Consider the following 23869-nt stretch of genomic DNA (forward strand, 5'->3'; position numbering starts at 1 on the left):
CCCCCCTCCAGGTGCAGTGTAGAGTGTATAATGACTCCCCCCTCCCTCCAGGTGCAGTGTAGAGTGTATAATGACTCCCCCCCTCCCTCCAGGTGCAGTGTAGAGTGTATAATGACTCCCCCCCCCCTCCAGGTGCAGTGTAGAGTGTATAATGACTCCCCCCCTCCCTCCAGGTGCAGTGTAGAGTGTATAATGACTCCCCCCCCCTCCAGGTGCAGTGTAGAGTGTATAATGACTCCCCCCTCCCTCCAGGTGCAGTGTAGAGTGTATAATGACTCCCCCCTCCCTCCAGGTGCAGTGTAGAGTGTATAATGACTCCCCCCTCCCTCCAGGTGCAGTGTAGAGTGTATAATGACTCCCCCCTCCCTCCAGGTGCAGTGTAGAGTGTATAATGACTCCCCCCTCCCTCCAGGTGCAGTGTAGAGTGTATAATGACTCCCCCCCCCTCCAGGTGCAGTGTAGAGTGTATAATGACTCCCCTCCCTCCAGGTGCAGTGTAGAGTGTATAATGACTCCCCCCCCTCCCTCCAGGTGCAGTGTAGAGTGTATAATGACTCCCCCCCCCCTCCAGGTGCAGTGTACAGTGTATAATGACTCCCCCCTCCCTCCAGGTGCAGTGTAGAGTGTATAATGACTCCCCCCCCTCCAGGTGCAGTGTACAGTGTATAATGACTCCCCCCCTCCCTCCAGGTGCAGTGTAGAGTGTATAATGACTCCCCCCCCCTCCAGGTGCAGTGTAGAGTGTATAATGACTCCCCCCCTCCCTCCAGGTGCAGTGTAGAGTGTATAATGACTCCCCCCTCCCTCCAGGTGCAGTGTAGAGTGTATAATGACTCCCCCTCCCTCCAGGTGCAGTGTAGAGTGTATAATGACTCCCCCCTCCCTCCAGGTGCAGTGTAGAGTGTATAATGACTCCCCCCTCCCTCCAGGTGCAGTGTAGAGTGTATAATGACTCCCCCCTCCCTCCAGGTGCAGTGTAGAGTGTATAATGACTCCCCCCCCCCCTCCAGGTGCAGTGTAGAGTGTATAATGACTCCCCCCCCCCTCCAGGTGCAGTGTAGAGTGTATAATGACTCCCCCCCCTCCCTCCAGGTGCAGTGTAGAGTGTATAATGACTCCCCCCCCCTCCAGGTGCAGTGTAGAGTGTATAATGACTCCCCCCCCCTCCAGGTGCAGTGTAGAGTGTATAATGACTCCCCCCCTCCCTCCAGGTGCAGTGTAGAGTGTATAATGACTCCCCCCTCCCTCCAGGTGCAGTGTAGAGTGTATAATGACTCCCCCCCCTCCCTCCAGGTGCAGTGTAGAGTGTATAATGACTCCCCCCCCTCCCTCCAGGTGCAGTGTAGAGTGTATAATGACTCCCCCCCCTCCAGGTGCAGTGTAGAGTGTATAATGACTCCCCCTCCCTCCAGGTGCAATCCCTCCAGGTGCAGTGTAGAGTGTATAATGACTCCCCCCTCCCTCCAGGTGCAGTGTAGAGTGTATAATGACTCCCCCCCCCCTCCAGGTGCAGTGTAGAGTGTATAATGACTCCCCCCCCTCCAGGTGCAGTGTAGAGTGTATAATGACTCCCCCCCTCCCTCCAGGTGCAGTGTAGAGTGTATAATGACTCCCCCCCCTCCAGGTGCAGTGTAGAGTGTATAATGACTCCCCCCTCCCTCCAGGTGCAGTGTAGAGTGTATAATGACTCCCCCCCCCTCCAGGTGCAGTGTAGAGTGTATAATGACTCCCCCCTCCCTCCAGGTGCAGTGTAGAGTGTATAATGACTCCCCCCTCCCTCCAGGTGCAGTGTAGAGTGTATAATGACTCCCCTCCCTCCAGGTGCAGTGTAGAGTGTATAATGACTCCCCCCCTCCCTCCAGGTGCAGTGTAGAGTGTATAATGACTCCCCCCCTCCCTCCAGGTGCAGTGTAGAGTGTATAATGACTCCCCCCTCCCTCCAGGTGCAGTGTAGAGTGTATAATGACTCCCCCCCTCCCTCCAGGTGCAGTGTAGAGTGTATAATGACTCCCCCCCCTCCCTCCAGGTGCAGTGTAGAGTGTATAATGACTCCCCCCTCCCTCCAGGTGCAGTGTAGAGTGTATAATGACTCCCCCCCTCCCTCCAGGTGCAGTGTAGAGTGTATAATGACTCCCCCCCTCCCTCCAGGTGCAGTGTAGAGTGTATAATGACTCCCCCCCCCTCCCTCCAGGTGCAGTGTAGAGTGTATAATGACTCCCCCCCCTCCCTCCAGGTGCAGTGTAGAGTGTATAATGACTCCCCCCCCCTCCAGGTGCAGTGTAGAGTGTATAATGACCCCCCCCTCCCTCCAGGTGCAGTGTAGAGTGTATAATGACTCCCCCCCCCCTCCAGGTGCAGTGTAGAGTGTATAATGACTCCCCCCCTCCCTCCAGGTGCAGTGTAGAGTGTATAATGACTCCCCCCTCCCTCCAGGTGCAGTGTAGAGTGTATAATGACTCCCCCCCCCCTCCAGGTGCAGTGTAGAGTGTATAATGACTCCCCCCCTCCCTCCAGGTGCAGTGTAGAGTGTATAATGACTCCCCCCCTCCCTCCAGGTGCAGTGTAGAGTGTATAATGACTCCCCCCCCTCCCTCCAGGTGCAGTGTAGAGTGTATAATGACTCCCCCCCCCTCCAGGTGCAGTGTAGAGTGTATAATGACTCCCCCCTCCCTCCAGGTGCAGTGTAGAGTGTATAATGACTCCCCCCCTCCCTCCAGGTGCAGTGTAGAGTGTATAATGACTCCCCCCCTCCCTCCAGGTGCAGTGTAGAGTGTATAATGACTCCCCCTCCCTCCAGGTGCAGTGTAGAGTGTATAATGACTCCCCCCCCCCTCCAGGTGCAGTGTAGAGTGTATAATGACTCCCCCCTCCCTCCAGGTGCAGTGTAGAGTGTATAATGACTCCCCCCCCCCTCCAGGTGCAGTGTAGAGTGTATAATGACTCCCCCCCCCCCTCCAGGTGCAGTGTAGAGTGTATAATGACTCCCCCCTCCCTCCAGGTGCAGTGTAGAGTGTATAATGACTCCCCCCTCCCTCCAGGTGCAGTGTAGAGTGTATAATGACTCCCCCCCCTCCCTCCAGGTGCAGTGTAGAGTGTATAATGACTCCCCCCCTCCCTCCAGGTGCAGTGTAGAGTGTATAATGACTCCCCCCTCCCTCCAGGTGCAGTGTAGAGTGTATAATGACTCCCCCCCCCCTCCAGGTGCAGTGTAGAGTGTATAATGACTCCCCCCCTCCCTCCAGGTGCAGTGTAGAGTGTATAATGACTCCCCCCCCCTCCAGGTGCAGTGTAGAGTGTATAATGACTCCCCCCCCCCCTCCAGGTGCAGTGTAGAGTGTATAATGAACTCCCCCCTCCCTCCAGGTGCAGTGTAGAGTGTATAATGACTCCCCCCCTCCCTCCAGGTGCAGTGTAGAGTGTATAATGACTCCCCCCCCTCCCTCCAGGTGCAGTGTAGAGTGTATAATGACTCCCCCCCTCCCTCCAGGTGCAGTGTAGAGTGTATAATGACTCCCCCCCTCCCTCCAGGTGCAGTGTAGAGTGTATAATGACTCCCCCCCCCCCCTCCAGGTGCAGTGTAGAGTGTATAATGACTCCCCCCCCTCCCTCCAGGTGCAGTGTAGAGTGTATAATGACTCCCCCCCTCCCTCCAGGTGCAGTGTAGAGTGTATAATGACTCCCCCCCTCCCTCCAGGTGCAGTGTAGAGTGTATAATGACTCCCCCCCCCTCCCTCCAGGTGCAGTGTAGAGTGTATAATGACTCCCCCCCTCCCCTCCAGGTGCAGTGTAGAGTGTATAATGACTCCCCCCCCTCCCTCCAGGTGCAGTGTAGAGTGTATAATGACTCCCCCCCTCCCTCCAGGTGCAGTGTAGAGTGTATAATGACTCCCCCCCCTCCCTCCAGGTGCAGTGTAGAGTGTATAATGACTCCCCCCTCCCTCCAGGTGCAGTGTAGAGTGTATAATGACTCCCCCCTCCCTCCAGGTGCAGTGTAGAGTGTATAATGACTCCCCCCCTCCCTCCAGGTGCAGTGTAGAGTGTATAATGACTCCCCCCTCCCTCCAGGTGCAGTGTAGAGTGTATAATGACTCCCCCCCCCCTCCAGGTGCAGTGTAGAGTGTATAATGACTCCCCCCCTCCCTCCAGGTGCAGTGTAGAGTGTATAATGACTCCCCCCCCTCCCTCCAGGTGCAGTGTAGAGTGTATAATGACTCCCCCCCTCCCTCCAGGTGCAGTGTAGAGTGTATAATGACTCCCCCCCTCCCTCCAGGTGCAGTGTAGAGTGTATAATGACTCCCCCCTCCTCCTCCAGGTGCAGTGTAGAGTGTATAATGACTCCCCCCCTCCCTCCAGGTGCAGTGTAGAGTGTATAATGACTCCCCCCTCCCTCCAGGTGCAGTGTAGAGTGTATAATGACTCCCCCCCTCCCTCCAGGTGCAGTGTAGAGTGTATAATGACTCCCCCCCCCCTCCAGGTGCAGTGTAGAGTGTATAATGACTCCCCCCCTCCCTCCAGGTGCAGTGTAGAGTGTATAATGACTCCCCCCCTCCCTCCAGGTGCAGTGTAGAGTGTATAATGACTCCCCCCCCCTCCAGGTGCAGTGTAGAGTGTATAATGACTCCCCCCCCCCCTCCAGGTGCAGTGTAGAGTGTATAATGACTCCCCCCCTCCCTCCAGGTGCAGTGTAGAGTGTATAATGACTCCCCCTCCCTCCAGGTGCAGTGTAGAGTGTATAATGACTCCCCCCCTCCCTCCAGGTGCAGTGTAGAGTGTATAATGACTCCCCCCCTCCCTCCAGGTGCAGTGTAGAGTGTATAATGACTCCCCCCTCCCTCCAGGTGCAGTGTAGAGTGTATAATGACTCCCCCCCTCCCTCCAGGTGCAGTGTAGAGTGTATAATGACTCCCCCCCTCCCTCCAGGTGCAGTGTAGAGTGTATAATGACTCCCCCCCTCCCTCCAGGTGCAGTGTAGAGTGTATAATGACTCCCCCCCCTCCCTCCAGGTGCAGTGTAGAGTGTATAATGACCCCCCCCTCCCTCCAGGTGCAGTGTAGAGTGTATAATGACCCCCCCCCCCTCCAGGTGCAGTGTAGAGTGTATAATGACTCCCCCCCCCCCTCCAGGTGCAGTGTAGAGTGTATAATGACTCCCCCCCTCCCTCCAGGTGCAGTGTAGAGTGTATAATGACTCCCCCCCTCCCTCCAGGTGCAGTGTAGAGTGTATAATGACTCCCCCCTCCCTCCAGGTGCAGTGTAGAGTGTATAATGACTCCCCCCTCCCTCCAGGTGCAGTGTAGAGTGTATAATGACTCCCCCCCCCCTCCAGGTGCAGTGTAGAGTGTATAATGACTCCCCCCCTCCCTCCAGGTGCAGTGTAGAGTGTATAATGACTCCCCCCCCTCCCCTCCAGGTGCAGTGTAGAGTGTATAATGACTCCCCCCTCCCTCCAGGTGCAGTGTAGAGTGTATAATGACTCCCCCCCCTCCCTCCAGGTGCAGTGTAGAGTGTATAATGACTCCCCCCTCCCTCCAGGTGCAGTGTAGAGTGTATAATGACTCCCCCCCTCCCTCCAGGTGCAGTGTAGAGTGTATAATGACTCCCCCCCTCCCTCCAGGTGCAGTGTAGAGTGTATAATGACTCCCCCCCCCCTCCAGGTGCAGTGTAGAGTGTATAATGACTCCCCCCCCTCCCTCCAGGTGCAGTGTAGAGTGTATAATGACTCCCCCCCCCCTCCAGGTGCAGTGTAGAGTGTATAATGACTCCCCCCCTCCCTCCAGGTGCAGTGTAGAGTGTATAATGACTCCCCCCCTCCCTCCAGGTGCAGTGTAGAGTGTATAATGACTCCCCCCCTCCCTCCAGGTGCAGTGTAGAGTGTATAATGACTCCCCCCCTCCCTCCAGGTGCAGTGTAGAGTGTATAATGACTCCCCCCCCTCCCTCCAGGTGCAGTGTAGAGTGTATAATGACCCCCCCCTCCCTCCAGGTGCAGTGTAGAGTGTATAATGACTCCCCCCTCCCTCCAGGTGCAGTGTAGAGTGTATAATGACTCCCCCCCTCCCTCCAGGTGCAGTGTAGAGTGTATAATGACTCCCCCCCCTCCCTCCAGGTGCAGTGTAGAGTGTATAATGACTCCCCCCTCCCTCCAGGTGCAGTGTAGAGTGTATAATGACTCCCCCCCTCCCTCCAGGTGCAGTGTAGAGTGTATAATGACTCCCCCCCTCCCTCCAGGTGCAGTGTAGAGTGTATAATGACTCCCCCCCCTCCCTCCAGGTGCAGTGTAGAGTGTATAATGACTCCCCCCCCTCCCTCCAGGTGCAGTGTAGAGTGTATAATGACTCCCCCCCCTCCCTCCAGGTGCAGTGTAGAGTGTATAATGACTCCCCCCCCTCCCTCCAGGTGCAGTGTAGAGTGTATAATGACTCCCCCCCCCTCCAGGTGCAGTGTAGAGTGTATAATGACTCCCCCCCCCCTCCAGGTGCAGTGTAGAGTGTATAATGACTCCCCCCCTCCCTCCAGGTGCAGTGTAGAGTGTATAATGACTCCCCCCCCCCTCCAGGTGCAGTGTAGAGTGTATAATGACTCCCCCCCTCCCTCCAGGTGCAGTGTAGAGTGTATAATGACTCCCCCCCCCCTCCAGGTGCAGTGTAGAGTGTATAATGACTCCCCCCCTCCCTCCAGGTGCAGTGTAGAGTGTATAATGACTCCCCCCCCTCCCTCCAGGTGCAGTGTAGAGTGTATAATGACTCCCCCCTCCCTCCAGGTGCAGTGTAGAGTGTATAATGACTCCCCCCCCCCCCTCCAGGTGCAGTGTAGAGTGTATAATGACTCCCCCCTCCCTCCAGGTGCAGTGTAGAGTGTATAATGACTCCCCCCCCCCCTCCAGGTGCAGTGTAGAGTGTATAATGACTCCCCCCCCCCTCCAGGTGCAGTGTAGAGTGTATAATGACTCCCCCCCTCCCTCCAGGTGCAGTGTAGAGTGTATAATGACTCCCCCCCTCCCTCCAGGTGCAGTGTAGAGTGTATAATGACTCCCCCCTCCCTCCAGGTGCAGTGTAGAGTGTATAATGACTCCCCCCCCCCTCCAGGTGCAGTGTAGAGTGTATAATGACTCCCCCCCCCTCCAGGTGCAGTGTAGAGTGTATAATGACTCCCCCCCCCCCCTCCAGGTGCAGTGTAGAGTGTATAATGACTCCCCCCTCCCTCCAGGTGCAGTGTAGAGTGTATAATGACTCCCCCCCTCCCTCCAGGTGCAGTGTAGAGTGTATAATGACTCCCCCCCCCTCCAGGTGCAGTGTAGAGTGTATAATGACTCCCCCCTCCCTCCAGGTGCAGTGTAGAGTGTATAATGACTCCCCCCCCCCCTCCAGGTGCAGTGTAGAGTGTATAATGACTCCCCCCCCCTCCAGGTGCAGTGTAGAGTGTATAATGACTCCCCCCCCCCCTCCAGGTGCAGTGTAGAGTGTATAATGACTCCCCCCTCCCTCCAGGTGCAGTGTAGAGTGTATAATGACTCCCCCCCTCCCTCCAGGTGCAGTGTAGAGTGTATAATGACTCCCCCCCCCCCTCCAGGTGCAGTGTAGAGTGTATAATGACTCCCCCCTCCCTCCAGGTGCAGTGTAGAGTGTATAATGACTCCCCCCCCTCCCTCCAGGTGCAGTGTAGAGTGTATAATGACTCCCCCCTCCCTCCAGGTGCAGTGTAGAGTGTATAATGACTCCCCCCCCCTCCCTCCAGGTGCAGTGTAGAGTGTATAATGACTCCCCCCTCCCTCCAGGTGCAGTGTAGAGTGTATAATGACTCCCCCCCCTCCCTCCAGGTGCAGTGTAGAGTGTATAATGACTCCTCCCCCTCCCTCCAGGTGCAGTGTAGAGTGTATAATGACTCCCCCCCCCCTCCAGGTGCAGTGTAGAGTGTATAATGACTCCCCCCCTCCCTCCAGGTGCAGTGTAGAGTGTATAATGACTCCCCCCCCCTCCAGGTGCAGTGTAGAGTGTATAATGACTCCCCCCCCTCCCTCCAGGTGCAGTGTAGAGTGTATAATGACTCCCCCCCCCTCCAGGTGCAGTGTAGAGTGTATAATGACTCCCCCCCCCTCCAGGTGCAGTGTAGAGTGTATAATGACTCCCCCCCTCCCTCCAGGTGCAGTGTAGAGTGTATAATGACTCCCCCCCTCCCTCCAGGTGCAGTGTAGAGTGTATAATGACTCCCCCCCTCCCTCCAGGTGCAGTGTAGAGTGTATAATGACTCCCCCCCCTCCCTCCAGGTGCAGTGTAGAGTGTATAATGACTCCCCCCCTCCCTCCAGGTGCAGTGTAGAGTGTATAATGACTCCCCCCCCCCTCCAGGTGCAGTGTAGAGTGTATAATGACTCCCCCTCCCTCCAGGTGCAGTGTAGAGTGTATAATGACTCCCCCCCCCTCCCTCCAGGTGCAGTGTAGAGTGTATAATGACTCCCCCCCCCTCCCTCCAGGTGCAGTGTAGAGTGTATAATGACTCCCCCCTCCCTCCAGGTGCAGTGTAGAGTGTATAATGACTCCCCCCCTCCCTCCAGGTGCAGTGTAGAGTGTATAATGACTCCCCCCTCCCTCCAGGTGCAGTGTAGAGTGTATAATGACTCCCCCCCTCCCTCCAGGTGCAGTGTAGAGTGTATAATGACTCCCCCCCCCCTCCAGGTGCAGTGTAGAGTGTATAATGACTCCCCCCCTCCCTCCAGGTGCAGTGTAGAGTGTATAATGACTCCCCCTCCCTCCAGGTGCAGTGTAGAGTGTATAATGACTCCCCCCCCCTCCAGGTGCAGTGTAGAGTGTATAATGACTCCCCCCTCCCTCCAGGTGCAGTGTAGAGTGTATAATGACTCCCCCCTCCCTCCAGGTGCAGTGTAGAGTGTATAATGACTCCCCCCCCCCTCCCTCCAGGTGCAGTGTACAGTGTATAATGACTCCCCCCCCCTCCAGGTGCAGTGTAGAGTGTATAATGACTCCCCCCCCTCCCTCCAGGTGCAGTGTAGAGTGTATAATGACTCCCCCCCCCTCCAGGTGCAGTGTAGAGTGTATAATGACTCCCCCCTCCCTCCAGGTGCAGTGTAGAGTGTATAATGACTCCCCCCCCCTCCAGGTGCAGTGTAGAGTGTATAATGACTCCCCCTCCCTCCAGGTGCAGTGTAGAGTGTATAATGACTCCCCCCCCCCCTCCAGGTGCAGTGTAGAGTGTATAATGACTCCCCCCCTCCCTCCAGGTGCAGTGTAGAGTGTATAATGACCCCCCCCCCTCCAGGTGCAGTGTAGAGTGTATAATGACTCCCCCCCCCCCTCCAGGTGCAGTGTAGAGTGTATAATGACTCCCCCCTCCCTCCAGGTGCAGTGTAGAGTGTATAATGACTCCCCCCCCCCTCCAGGTGCAGTGTAGAGTGTATAATGACTCCCCCCCCTCCAGGTGCAGTGTAGAGTGTATAATGACTCCCCCCCCTCCCTCCAGGTGCAGTGTAGAGTGTATAATGACTCCCCCCTCCCTCCAGGTGCAGTGTAGAGTGTATAATGACTCCCCCCTCCCTCCAGGTGCAGTGTAGAGTGTATAATGACTCCCCCCTCCCTCCAGGTGCAGTGTAGAGTGTATAATGACTCCCCCCCCTCCCTCCAGGTGCAGTGTAGAGTGTATAATGACTCCCCCCTCCCTCCAGGTGCAGTGTAGAGTATATAATGACTCCCCCCTCCCTCCAGGTGCAGTGTAGAGTGTATAATGACTCCCCCCTCCCTCCAGGTGCAGTGTAGAGTGTATAATGACTCCCCCCCCCCCCTCCAGGTGCAGTGTACAGTGTATAATGACTCCCCCCCCTCCCTCCAGGTGCAGTGTAGAGTGTATAATGACTCCCCCCCCTCCAGGTGCAGTGTACAGTGTATAATGACTCCCCCCCCTCCCTCCAGGTGCAGTGTAGAGTGTATAATGACTCCCCCCCCCTCCAGGTGCAGTGTAGAGTGTATAATGACTCCCCCCCCTCCCTCCAGGTGCAGTGTAGAGTGTATAATGACTCCCCCCCTCCCTCCAGGTGCAGTGTAGAGTGTATAATGACTCCCCCCTCCCTCCAGGTGCAGTGTAGAGTGTATAATGACTCCCCCCTCCCTCCAGGTGCAGTGTAGAGTGTATAATGACTCCCCCTCCCTCCAGGTGCAGTGTAGAGTGTATAATGACTCCCCCCCCTCCCTCCAGGTGCAGTGTAGAGTGTATAATGACTCCCCCCCTCCCTCCAGGTGCAGTGTAGAGTGTATAATGACTCCCCCCCCCCCCTCCAGGTGCAGTGTAGAGTGTATAATGACTCCCCCCCCTCCCTCCAGGTGCAGTGTAGAGTGTATAATGACTCCCCCCTCCCTCCAGGTGCAGTGTAGAGTGTATAATGACTCCCCCCCCCCCTCCAGGTGCAGTGTAGAGTGTATAATGACTCCCCCCCCCCCTCCAGGTGCAGTGTAGAGTGTATAATGACTCCCCCCCCTCCCTCCAGGTGCAGTGTAGAGTGTATAATGACTCCCCCCCCCTCCAGGTGCAGTGTAGAGTGTATAATGACTCCCCCTCCCTCCAGGTGCAGTGTAGAGTGTATAATGACTCCCCCCCCCCCTCCCTCCAGGTGCAGTGTAGAGTGTATAATGACTCCCCCCCCTCCAGGTGCAGTGTAGAGTGTATAATGACTCCCCCCCTCCCTCCAGGTGCAGTGTAGAGTGTATAATGACTCCCCCTCCCTCCAGGTGCAGTGTAGAGTGTATAATGACTCCCCCTCCCTCCAGGTGCAGTGTAGAGTGTATAATGACTCCCCCCCTCCCTCCAGGTGCAGTGTAGAGTGTATAATGACTCCCCCCCCTCCCTCCAGGTGCAGTGTAGAGTGTATAATGACTCCCCCCCTCCCTCCAGGTGCAGTGTAGAGTGTATAATGACTCCCCCCCCCTCCAGGTGCAGTGTAGAGTGTATAATGACTCCCCCCCTCCCTCCAGGTGCAGTGTAGAGTGTATAATGACTCCCCCCCCCTCCAGGTGCAGTGTAGAGTGTATAATGACTCCCCCCCTCCCTCCAGGTGCAGTGTAGAGTGTATAATGACTCCCCCCCTCCCTCCAGGTGCAGTGTAGAGTGTATAATGACTCCCCCCCCCTCCAGGTGCAGTGTAGAGTGTATAATGACTCCCCCTCCCTCCAGGTGCAGTGTAGAGTGTATAATGACTCCCCCTCCCTCCAGGTGCAGTGCAGAGTGTATAATGACTCCCCCCCCCTCCAGGTGCAGTGTAGAGTGTATAATGACTCCCCCCTCCCTCCAGGTGCAGTGTAGAGTGTATAATGACTCCCCCCTCCCTCCAGGTGCAGTGTAGAGTGTATAATGACTCCCCCCTCCCTCCAGGTGCAGTGTAGAGTGTATGAGGAGTTGTGCACGGTGCTGGCGGGTCGCTACCCTAAGTACAGTGACCGCCACCGCCTGCCTGTCCTGTGTGCTGTGATCAGCGAGGTGCTCAGACTCCGGCCCGTGGCCCCCCTGGCTGTCCCCCACCGTGCCGTCAGGAACAGCAGGTGAGCAGCCCCCTGCAAACTGTCACATCTCAAAAACAAGGGGAAAAAAGCAATAAAATAATAACAATAATAATACATATACAATAAACTTTTATTTGTATAGCGTTTTTTCCTGCAAACGTTGCCGCTCAAAGTGCTCCAATCATTATGTAATCATAATGTTATTATTTTGTCATTTAAAGGCAATATTAAAAAGATGGGTTTTTAGTCTTGACTTGACCATATGTGCTGAGGTTGCATCCCTAATGTAAACTGGCAGTGCATTCCACAATCTGGAGCATAACATGAGAATGCAGCCTCACCAAAAAGGGGGGACATATTACTTAAAATAAGCAAAATGATCTGCCAACAGAACAGGAAGATTGTCCAGATTAAAGATAATTTAAGAAGTAAATTAGATACCTTAAAACTAGTGCAGTCAGGCAAAAAATAAGCATATAATGCTTTTTCATTTCATAAGATTTTCCATCTTACTTAGATTTACTTTTTGCAGTGTGGCAGCATACACTTCACAGTAACACTGTAAATGGATGTCTCGCCTATTTCCTTCCCTACCTTTTTCAGGGCAAACCTATGTGTTTGATCAGATTCCGTTCTGTGTGTGTCCAGTATTGCAGGTTACTTCATCCCTGAGAACACAGTCATCATCCCTAACCTGTTTGCGGCGCACCACGACCCTGCAGTGTGGACGGACCCTCACACCTTCAAACCAGGTGCTTGAAATGTTCAGTACGTTCCTTTCACTTGGCGAGCGCATTTCCTGTAAAGCTAACAGTAAAGCTAACAGTAGCCCCTTCTGTCTTTCAGAGCGCTTTCTGGAGGGCGGGGGGGCCTCTACGCGTGGTCTCTTGCCTTTCGGAGGGGGGGCCCGACTGTGCCTGGGGGAGTCTGTTGCCAAAATGGAACTCTTTCTGTTCACTGCCTACTTGCTGCGGGATTTCCAGTTTCTCCTTCCTGAAGATGAGGCCTCTCTGCCAGACCTGAAAGGAGTTGCTAGTGTGGTGCTCAAAGTCAAGTCTTACAAAGTCATAGCACATCCAAGACCTGGGGTTTGACTCGTTTGTAAAGTCGTAGCACCTCCAAGACCTGGGGTTTGACTAGTTTGTAAAGTCGTAGTATTATATCAATCATCAGGATCTAGTTAGTACGCACTTTTGTTGTTACATTTTACATTTTGGACATTTAGCAGACACCTTTATCCAAAGCGACTTACAACATATACATTTGTCTAAGTAAGTGAATCAGTTCAGTTACAGCAGTCAATGCGATATGGAATACGGATACACTGGAGTTTATGGATCAGGAGGGCTGTGCTTAGCCTGCCACAGTTAGTGTATGACTATATAATATAATATATATAGTTATATATATTATATTATATAGTACAGTATATTGTGCAGATATTGAAAACTGTAAAAAAAAAGAAAAAAAGAAGCTGTGCTTGATAAATATATTGCATGGTGATTATGAGGATTATAATGAGGACACTTTTAACAATGAATAATTCAATAAATGACCACATGAAAGTCAATACTGAACTGTTTTTAGTTACCTCATTACTGAACCCTTGTGTGCCTTAAAGCGATCTGAACAGTTTTCTGTCTTTTGATCTACAACCGTGGGTGGGTATTAGAGGGAGGCCCTATTCAGTATTAGTATAGTGTTCCTAATAATGTGGTCAGTGAGTGTATTTTGAGAAACAGAGGGAGGAACATAAGAGGCTTCTCCAAGAAAGAGAGCAGAAAAAACTGGAAATCAAAGTAAGTATAAATCCACTTTTCTCAATCAATATTTTGTTGTTTAACTTAACACAACTGTCATGTTCATTCTCTGAACACCCAGTCTGTGTCTTCATGAGTTCATCATAGAGGAGACTGAGGCTCTGTCTGTTACAATAGGATTGTATTAAAACATAAGTTGAGTGTGACACAGCTATGTGGAGAGCTGGATGTAGAAGGTCAACACGGAGTTAAAATAAAAGTGTAAGCAACTTGAGAGAATGCTTTAATCGTCAATTCTGTTAGTCAGAGTACAGTATAGGACTAGGCAGAATTTAACATGGTGACAGCGAGGTGGACACGTTCCTGACGTGAGAAAACCGAACTTTGCTACAGTGAGGAATAGCCTAGCATCGGAGCTAACTAGCTGGTTAGCAATACCGGCGGATGGACAGAGGGGAAGCAGAAACTCCCGCAGAAGTGATTCCAGTAAAAGCGGAAAAGATGGAAGGACTGAGACCTCCACAGACGCTATGCTTGGACTCTGGAAACCTGGCGAAGACGTGGAAATCGTGGAAGGAGGAGTTTACACTCTACTTGGAACTTTCTATGCCAGATGCGACCGAAAATGTGAGTGTGAAGCTGTTCTACTACCCCATTGGAGAGGCGGGTAGGGAGCTCTGTGAAACGTTGATGAGTGACAGAACTTCGGCTAGGAGGAAACTGTTGGACTTGATCACCGCATTTGATGAACATTGCAATCCCAAAGTGAACGAGACAGTAGAAAGATATCGTTTTTTCACGAGAAATCAAGGTCAGTCAGAAAGAAGGCATTGACTCGTATGTTACTGATCTCAAAGTGTTAGCCAGTACATGTAACTTTGGAGAAATAAAGGACTCGCTCATACGTGACAGAATAGTATGTGCTGGCAACGATGCAGGGCTGAAAGAGAGGCTGCTAAGAGAAGAGAAGTTAACACTGGAAAAATGAATGAATGAATGAATGAATGAATGGTCTTTATTGTCATTGCTATAGTACAGGTACCAAACAACGAAATTTGGGAGGGGTGGCTCCCCTGGTGCTAGGAAAGAAAAAACCCCCAAAAAAAACAAGAAGGGAAAGGAGCTGGTTTACATACATAAAGGCTATGTACACTATCCACTATACTATACTGTACAGATAAGACGACTAGGGTTGTCATATTGCACATAGTGTTATTGTACATTCATTTAAAGTGTCGCAGTTTGCAGGCTTGAAATGTACACATTTGTGCCTCAGCACTACACCTGATTTTTTCAATCCAGCAGCTGCCATCAATCCGTCCAGACTGTCCAGCGCCCAGAACCTAGGTCTTTGCTGTGTTCAGGGCCTGGATGGCCCTGGGGTAGAAGCTGAGCTTCAGTCTGTTTGTCCTTGCGGCCATGGTCCTGTACCGCCTTTTCGAGGGCAGCCGGGCAAAGTGTTCGTACCCAGGGTGGGTTGGGTCTCTGGAGATCTTGGAGGCCTTCCTGAGACAGCGTGTGTTGTACAGCTCTTCCAGAGAGGGGAGGGGGGCGCCGGTGATCTTCTGGGCTGTTCTCACGACTCTCTGTAGCGCATTTCTCTCCGCGGTTGTGCAGCTGGAGAACCAGTGAGAAAAAATGTCTACACATGTGCAGGGCCACAGAGTTGTCTCGTGAAAATAGCAAAACCCTCTCAGGGAATAGCGTGGAGGAGGTACACATGATGAAACAGGCAGAAGGGCAGGAGTTGGATACAGTGTCATGCAAGTTCTGTGGGATGACACATGAAAGGAGCAAGGCAAAATGTCCAGCCTACGGAAAGAGCTGCAAGAAATGTGGTAAAGAAAATCACTTTGCAGTTAAATGTAAATCCAAACTGGAGAAAGAGAAAAAATATGACAAAAGAACACGGAAAGTGCACCAGATGACTGACCAGGATAGTGAAGAGGAATATGAGGACGTCATGAGTATCACCACAAGAGGGAGACAGACTACTGAAGACCGAAATGACAAGGCCAGGCACAGCCAGCTGTTTGCAGGAATGCTAGTAGGCAGAGAGCTTGTGAGGTTCCAGATAGATTGTGGGGCCACATGTAATGTTATCCCGATTAACCTGCTTAATCCAGACACAAAGCTAGAAAGTACAAAGAAAGTGCTGGTGATGTACAACAAGTCCAAGCTGCACCCACTGGGAAAATGTAAGGTTAAGATGAGGAACCCAAGAAACCATAAACTGTACCAGTTGGAGTTTGTAGTAGTAGAAGAGGACTGCAAATTGCTACTGCTTGGCAGGAAGGCGAGCGAAGCAATGAAGCTGATAAAAGTGGAATACGAGAACATACTAGCCATCGACAGCATTGTGAGGGACGAAACAACACCTGAGAGAGAACTGACTATGGAACAAATAAAGAGGGAGTATGGAGATGTGTTCACAGGCGACGGCTGCCTGGACGGAGAGTATCGAATCGAGATCGACAAGAGGGTGGAGCCAGTTAAACTCCCCAAACGACGAGTTCCGGTGGCTATGATGACATCACTCAAGGGAGAGTTGAGAGATCTACAAGAGAGAGAGATCATCACTCCTGTGGAAAAGAGCACAGATTGGATTAGTAGTTTGGTTACGGTGCAGAAGCCGAATGGAGTGTGCATAGACCCGCGACCACTCAACAAGACACTGAAGCGCAGCCATTTTCCCCTGCCCACCATAGAAGATGTTCTCCCAGACCTGTCGAGAGCAAAGGTGTTTACAGTCTGTGATGTCAAACATGGATTCTGGCATGTGAAACTGGAGGAGGAGTCGAGCTATCTGACAACGTTTGCCACACCATTTGGCAGATATAGGTGGTTCAGGATGCCAATGGGGATAAGTCCGGCTCCGGAGATATTCCAGCAGAAGCTGACCCTGGCGCTGGAGGGGCTGCCAGGCATATACATTATCGCAGACGATATCCTCATCACGGGAGAAGGGGACACACAAGAGATGGCTGACAAAGACCACGACAGGAAATTGAGACAGTTCCTCACCAGATGCAAGGAGAGGAACATAAAACTGAATGCAGATAAGCTCAGATTGAGACAGCAAGAGGTACCATACATCGGACACGTACTGACAGCAGAGGGGCTGAAAGTCGACGCTGAGAAGGTTCGAGCAGTGAGAAACATGCCGAGGCCCACAGACGTGAAAGGCATACAGAGACTAGTCGGCATGGTGAATTACCTGGCTAAGTTCTACCAACACCTATCAGACGACTGTGAGATACTGAGACAGCTCACCCATAGAGACAGCATATGGGAGTGGACAGATGTGCAAGAGGAAGCATTCGGCAGGCTGAAGGACAAGATAGCCAAAGCGCCAGTACTCAAGTACTATGACCCCAAGCAGGAACTTACGCTGCAGTGTGACGCGTCAGAAACGGGACTCGGAGCAGCACTGACCCAAGGTGGAAAACCGGTGGCGTTTGCGAGCAGGGCGCTGACTCAGACAGAAAAGGGCTACGCCCAAATTGAAAAAGAATGTCTGGCCATCGTCTTTGGCGCAGAGAAATTCCATCAGTACACGTACGGCCGGAAAGTGACTGTACAGAGCGACCACAAGCCTCTGGAGAACATCGTCAGGAAGCCACTGCTGATTGCACCCAAGCGACTGCAGAGGATGTTGCTGCGGCTTCAGTCATATGAGATAGAGGTGACATACGTTCCCGGACGTGACATGGTGCTCGCAGATACATTGAGCAGAGCGTACCTGCCTGAGAGCTCAGGCGCGGGGTCATTGGAAGCTGAGATAGAGACAGTTAATATGGTGGACTACGTACCAATCTCAGAGGCGAGACTCAGCACAATACGCTCTGCGACCCGAGACGATGACACCCTACAGAGGTTAAGTGAAATCATACTGAAGGGATGGCCGAAGAATAAGAGAGACACACCAATAGATCTCAGACACTATCACTCGGTGCAAGAGGAGCTGAGTGTTCAGGACGAAATCGTCTTCAGAGGAGAGAGAGTTGTGATTCCAGACACACTACAAAGCGACATCACTCACCGCATACACTCTACTCACCTGGGAGTAGAGGGTTGTCTCAGACGGGCGAGAGAATACGTCTACTGGCCAGGAATGACCGAGCAGATCAGGACAGCCATATCCAAGTGTGACGTCTGCAGAGCAATGGACACAAAGCAGCGGAAAGAGACACTGCACTCACACGAGGTGCCGAGCAGGCCATGGGCCAAGGTGGGGACAGACTTGTTTACCCATAACAACATGGATTACCTACTGACGGTTGACTACTATTCTAACTTTTGGGAGGTCGACCATTTACCTGACACAAAATCGAGTACAGTGATAAGAAAGCTGAAGGCTCACTTTGCTCGTCAAGGGATCCCGGATGTCGTGGTTTCAGATAATGGGCCACAGTACTCTTCCCATGAGTTCGATAGGTTCAGTCAGCTGTGGGGATTTCAACACCGGACGTCATACCCTGGCTACCCTCAAAGCAACGGGAAAGCCGAGTCGGCGGTCAAAACGGCAAAGAGACTCATGATGAAAGCCAAGGTGGCAGGGGAGGACCCATACCTGGCAATGTTGGATCACCGCAACACTCCATCTCAAGGGGAGACGAGGACAAATGAGACAAGCAAAGTACTACGACAGAACAGCCAGTGATTTGGACACGCTGAAAGCAGGAGAGCATGTCAGAATTCAACCCTTCGAACCACACACAAGCTGGAGAAAGGCGACAGTGGTGCAGCCTGTGGACCACAGATCCTACAGAGTGGAGCTGGACACCGGAGCTGTCCTTCGACGGAATCGACGACACCTGAGACGGGACAGGGGCACAGAGCCCAGTGGGGCACAGAGCCCAGAGACCCACAGCACACCAAAGTCTACTGCTACTCCGGGCAGGGACATAGGGGACCCACAGACTGTAACCACTAGATCGGGTCGAGCAGTTGCTAGACCCGGATATCTCATGGACTATGTGAGCTGAGTTGTGTAGCGCACAGTGTGTTCGAGAGAAGAAGAAAAAAAAAGAGAGAAAAAGAAATGGTTTTGAAAGATGTTTATGTTGTTCACTGTTTACTGTTTAGCTCCCTGTTAGTTCAGAAAAAGAAAAGGGATGTTACAATAGGATCTTTTAGTTCAGTAAAAGAAAAGGGATGTTACAATAGGATTGTATTAAAACATAAGGTTTGTTTCCGCACGGACGAAGTTGAGTGTGACACAGCCATGTGGAGAGCTGGATGTAGAAGGTCAACACGGAGTTATAATAAAAGTGTAAGCAACTTGAGAGAATGCTTTAATCGTCAATTCTGTTAGTCAGAGTACAGTATAGGACTAGGCAGAATTTAACACTGTCATGCCAAATTTTGTGTGTATCTTAAAATGGGAAGACAAATGTAATCTTCTTACACTTGAATAGCATTAAGATTGATGCAGGTTCACTAGTCAGCTATAGCTTTTATGTAGGTATGGACATTTTATATGAACTTAGCTAACATGCTAATTTCACATGTAATTCCCTCCGCTAACGTAGTACGGAGTTGGCTAGTTAACCCACATCACAGTGATAAATATAATTCCATAACTGCATACTACAGAGTACACACACACACACACAGTGCAAGAAGATTACACTTGTCTTCCCAGTTTCAGATACACATTCATCTGCGGTAGAATAACGTCACAGCATTTGTCTGATTAGTCTGGGAATGTGCGGAATGCACGTCGGCATAGCAACAGCGTTCAAACAATTCGATTTTGATGGGCCATTGATGGCCCGGACTAATTTTGGCAGGTGTCAAATGGCACGACGGCTCCTCTGACAGACGCTCCACACATAGGCTGCTGGACAGCAGTCAAAAAGCTGTGTTTCACCTCACACAGGAAACAGACAACCTGCGACAGGATGTGACCTCAATCAAGGGACGTGCATGATCCCACAGCACTAATCAAGGTCATTACATTTTACAAGAGCTTGGAATAAATAGATAATTAAACATAACTGTATAAGGACAGACTTGTATGTTAAACACAGATTAACCATCAACATGTCATTTATTTTAATATAATTTCCGTACAGGACATTCAGGAACTCACAGTGAGGTAATGGAGGCTTTCTTTTCTTTTGCTATCCATGCTAGCCTAGTCAACTTTCACCTACTCAATGGTATATATTATGGTAATGGTATGGTAATCATGGTAATGATATTATCTGTTGGCCAAAATGACCATGTTCTCTCTCTACTAAAGAAAGAAAGAAAGCTATTGGCCAGCTGCAATTAGTCCAAAATGCAGCAGTGAGAGTTTTAACCAAAACAAGCAAAGCGCTCATATAACTCCTATTTAGAGACTCTACACTGGCTTCCTGTTAAGTTCAGAATATATTTCAAGATCCTTCTGCTTGTTTATAAAGCTCCCACTGGCACAGCACCAGAATATCCGAAATACCTTTGGCGAGCATATCAGCCCAATAGAGCTCTCAGTTCTTCTGACGCTGGTTTTCTTTGTGTACCACATGTACAAAGGAAGAGATTTGGTGAGGCTGCATTCTCATTTTATGCACCCAAATTGTGGAATGCACTGCCAATTTACATTAGGGATGCAACCTCAGCACATCTGTTCAAGTCAAGACTAAAAACCCACCTTTTTAGTATTGCCTTTAAATGACTAAATAATTAAATAATAATAATAATAATAATAATAATACATTTGACTTATATAGCGTTTTTCTAGACACTCAAAGACGTTAACAAACTGAGAAGATCGAGTAATAATAATAAAACGAAACAAAAAATATAAGAAAGTATAGGGGCCTAATTAAGGTAGTGCTGGGGACACATGGGAAGGGGAGGGGGAGAGGGTTAACTGGTGAAGGCGAGCTTGAAGAGGTGGGTTTTGAGGGCCTGTTTAAATGTTGGGAGGGTGTTGGCCTGTCTGATGTGGTTGGGGAGGGCGTTCCAGAGGGACGGGGCTGCATCTGAAAAGGCCCTATTACCCCAGGTCCGGAGCTTGGTCCTGGTGGTCTTGAGGGTGGTTTGGTCGTCAGACCTGAGGGGGTGTGGAGGGGGACGAGGTTGGCATGGTAGGAGGAGGCCAGATTGTTGATGGCATTGTCAGTGGTGAGTAGGATTTTGAATTGGATCCTGTATTTGACCGGGAGCCAGTGTAGGTTTTGGAGGACAGGGCTGATGTGGTCACGGTGGCGAGAGGAGGTGAGCAGACGGGCAGCAGAGTTCTGGACGTATTGGAATTTGTTTAGGATGTTATTAGGCATGTTATTAGGATTACTTGAGAAATGATGATTATATAATGATTGGAGCACTTGGAGCTGAAACGTTTGCAGGAAAAGCGCTATACAAATACAAGTTATTATTACTATTGGCTAAGAGCAATAGTGGAGAGTGCAAAACGATGATGTCACAGAGGAGCTTGACCTGGTGATGATGTCACAGAGCTTGACCTGGTGATGATGTCACAGAGGAGCTTGACCTGGTGATGATGTCACAGAGGATCTTGACCTGGTGATGATGTCACAGAGGATCTTGACCTGGTGATGATGTCACAGAGCTTGACCTGGTGATGATGTCACAGAGCTTGACCTGGACATTTACAAAGGGCTGATTCAACTCATTTACCACTGGTACAGGAAAAAGCAATTTACCATTCGAGGGCGGGGGTTGTGGAATCATGTCACAAAGTCGGCTTCGCCTCGTGCCACAACCCCCGCCCTCGAATGGTAAATTGCTTTTCGACAACAGCCACCACATATTATAAAAAATACACAGTTGTAACATTAAATTCATGTATTTACAATCATTAATCGTTTCAGAATACATATATCCTTCCGCCACAGAATATAGTCCCATAAACAAGATCAACCATTGCATTGTAGGTCGAAGCTAAGAAGCTACTTGAAAAGAACTTTGGAAATGAAATCAAGATAACCAGTGCCTACATGGAAAAAGCCTTGAACTGGCCAAGCATAAAGGCTGAAGATGGAAAGTCACTACAGGCCTATGCACTGTATGCAAATATATTCAATGGCATGATCTCTTTCTGATCGTTTCCGATCACCACACAAAGGATGCCTCCAACAAGCCCTTCAAACCATCCCCCACCAGAAAGGTTGTACTTACAGGAAAGTAAGGAGAAGAAGGGAGAGAGTATATTGATAATTGATAATAAGATATTGATAATGTATTTCGCTGTCGACCAAAATCGTTTGAAATGACGTGCTTGTGCATTGAATGACACTATGTACAGCGCTGTCAATTTTTAAAATAATGCAATAGGCTATATATATATGAATGTTCAGTTGTGATATGAAGTAGCCAACAATTCTCATGTCGACCATGATAATAATAGGCTACAACAAGGTTGTACATAGATATACGCAGATTTTGGATAGTTGATTTTGGCACCATTGTATAGTAGCCAATTGCAGAGAGTATACATTATTTTGTTTGTTTACTGCACATTATAAATGAAATTATGTGTATTAATTATTTTGTTTGTTTGAATCCTCACTGTGTTCATGTTATAATGTTTAGTGAACAAACAATTGTTGGGTGTTTGCCACAAATCGGAATTCTCTTGCCGTGAAATGTGTACTCGACATGCGCTCTGCGCTGCGGGCTACATTTGATTATGTAATCATCAACGATTGATTAGTAGGCCATTGTTTATCAAAGATGAATCCTGACAATTGAATTCCATTTGAGATCGAGACTCGGTAGCCTAATAGTGATAATGAGTTCAATCTGTAAACAGTTATCGTCTCAATAGGACGGCCAATGTAATGCGTTGTTTTTTTGATTTTGCATTCCTTGTTTCGTGGTAAACTAATCTCTTTCTGATCGTCCCGTTCACAAAAACCCAAGGTGCATAAGTCACGTAATATGGTGAAATAAATGTTCGTTCAGACAATCACTGTATGGGACAACTCGTTTCTAAGTTACACACTTCTGAGTTACAATCACTTGATTCAATTCATGAGCGAGCCAAGCGGGTTTCAAAGCTTACAAGCTTACAGCAGTCGATTGTCTGCTGATGTTAGGGCCGGCGTGAAGTTCACGACAAATAAACAGACTTTGTGAAGCTCATAACTATGATAACACAATATTGCAATATTTATTACTATTCTTTTTTAATAATGATAATCAACTTTCATTCATTAGTAAAGCTCCCGCAGTCTCAATCAATCTCCTCTCCATATATAGCATTTAATCTGTTCCATAGTTCGTTCTCAGCTGACTCAAGCTTCATATCAGATTGCTCTAATAATTTCCCCACTTGATGCAATGGTTGACGGGGGAGGGTAATCTTATTGATCGTTTCCCATCAGCAAAACAATAGCTGCCAATTCATGAGCGAGCCAAGCGGGTTTCAAAGCTGCCAAGCAGGTTTCAACGATTGTCTGCTGATGTTACGGGCACGGCCGGCGTGAAGTTCACGACAAATAAACAGACTTTATCACTGTGAAGCTCATAACTATGATAACACAATATTGCAATATTTATTACTATTATTTTTGTATAATAATAATCAACCATCATTCGTTAGTAATGAAAACTCCTGCAGTTCCGATCAATCTCCTCTCCACTTTACACATTACATAACCAAGATCTCTTTTGACATCACAACAATGTCAACACAATCACAACAGAATCTTATTTTATCCAACCAGGTTTTATATTTTGATTATGACATCATGTCTTTCAACATTGTCACACTTTTCATTACACACATTAGCGGCATCAAAAATGATGGGCTGGGCGTGCGAGGGAGCGTGCTTATTCTGGCAGATTGTGAAATATTAAAACCAATAACATTCTGAATGATTTATCATTCTGTACTCTTTCTCTCCTTTCTTTCATGTATTTACTTTTCTTTTTCTCAATTAGTAGTCTCCTAATCTCGCTACAGTTTGAGCGAGACTGTAACTGTCATTGTTTGAATGAATGAATGAATGGTCTTTATTTGTCATTGATATAGTACAGGTACCAAACAACGAAATTTGGGAGGGGGGGCTCCCCTGGTGCTAGGAAACTAGGTGCTAGGAACTGGTGCTATAACTGTGTTCATGTTATAATGTTTAGTGAACGAACAATTGTTGGGTGTTTGCCACAAATCGGAATTCTCTTGCCGTGAAATGTGTACATCAAATAACATGATGTCGGCGATCTACTAGAACTGCGGGACGACTGCAATGTAGGCTACCATATCATACCGTTTTATATTGAAAAATATGATGGTAAATAAATACATGTGGGACCGATGTATGATGGCAGAGGTGTGGTGTGTATCAGTCAGTCTTGTTCCAGCGATAAGACATGCGCTCTGATCAATGAACAAAGAGATCGGGTTTCCCCCACGGTGTGTTGCGTGTTCACGCTTCTTGCGTGACATCGCCCTCCAGCGATCTTTGTGCATCAGTACACTCTTCTCTATGTTAAACTATCATAGTGCTGAAGCACACCTCATCGCGCTTGAATAAGGTCGCGATCCGCGGCGCTCCCAGTGTTAAACTTGTATGATCGCATCTCACTTGGTATTTGTGGGAATAGCAGCCCCCTGTGTCCCATCATCATGATAACAGCTGATAGAAGCTT

At 49.8% G+C, this 23869-nt stretch overlaps 1 protein-coding gene across 1 annotated transcript in view; it reads left to right on the top strand.

Moving 5' to 3' along the window:
* Positions 1-12592, top strand: part of cyp21a2 (cytochrome P450, family 21, subfamily A, polypeptide 2) — a gene marked incomplete at both ends in the record, with an annotated part of 44327 nt that extends 31735 nt beyond the window's left edge. Inside the window, 3 exons of the mRNA XM_080541248.1 lie at positions 11371-11537; positions 12147-12250; positions 12345-12592. Coding sequence (XP_080397374.1) covers positions 11371-11537; positions 12147-12250; positions 12345-12592 — 519 coding nt within the window. The remainder of the gene's footprint in view (positions 1-11370; positions 11538-12146; positions 12251-12344) is intronic.
* Between the last annotated feature and the right edge of the window lie 11277 nt (positions 12593-23869).

Source organism: Nansenia antarctica, assembly GCF_963989245.1.
Source record: "Nansenia antarctica genome assembly, chromosome: 10".
In the NCBI taxonomy this organism is placed as follows: Eukaryota; Metazoa; Chordata; class Actinopteri; order Argentiniformes; family Microstomatidae; genus Nansenia; species Nansenia antarctica.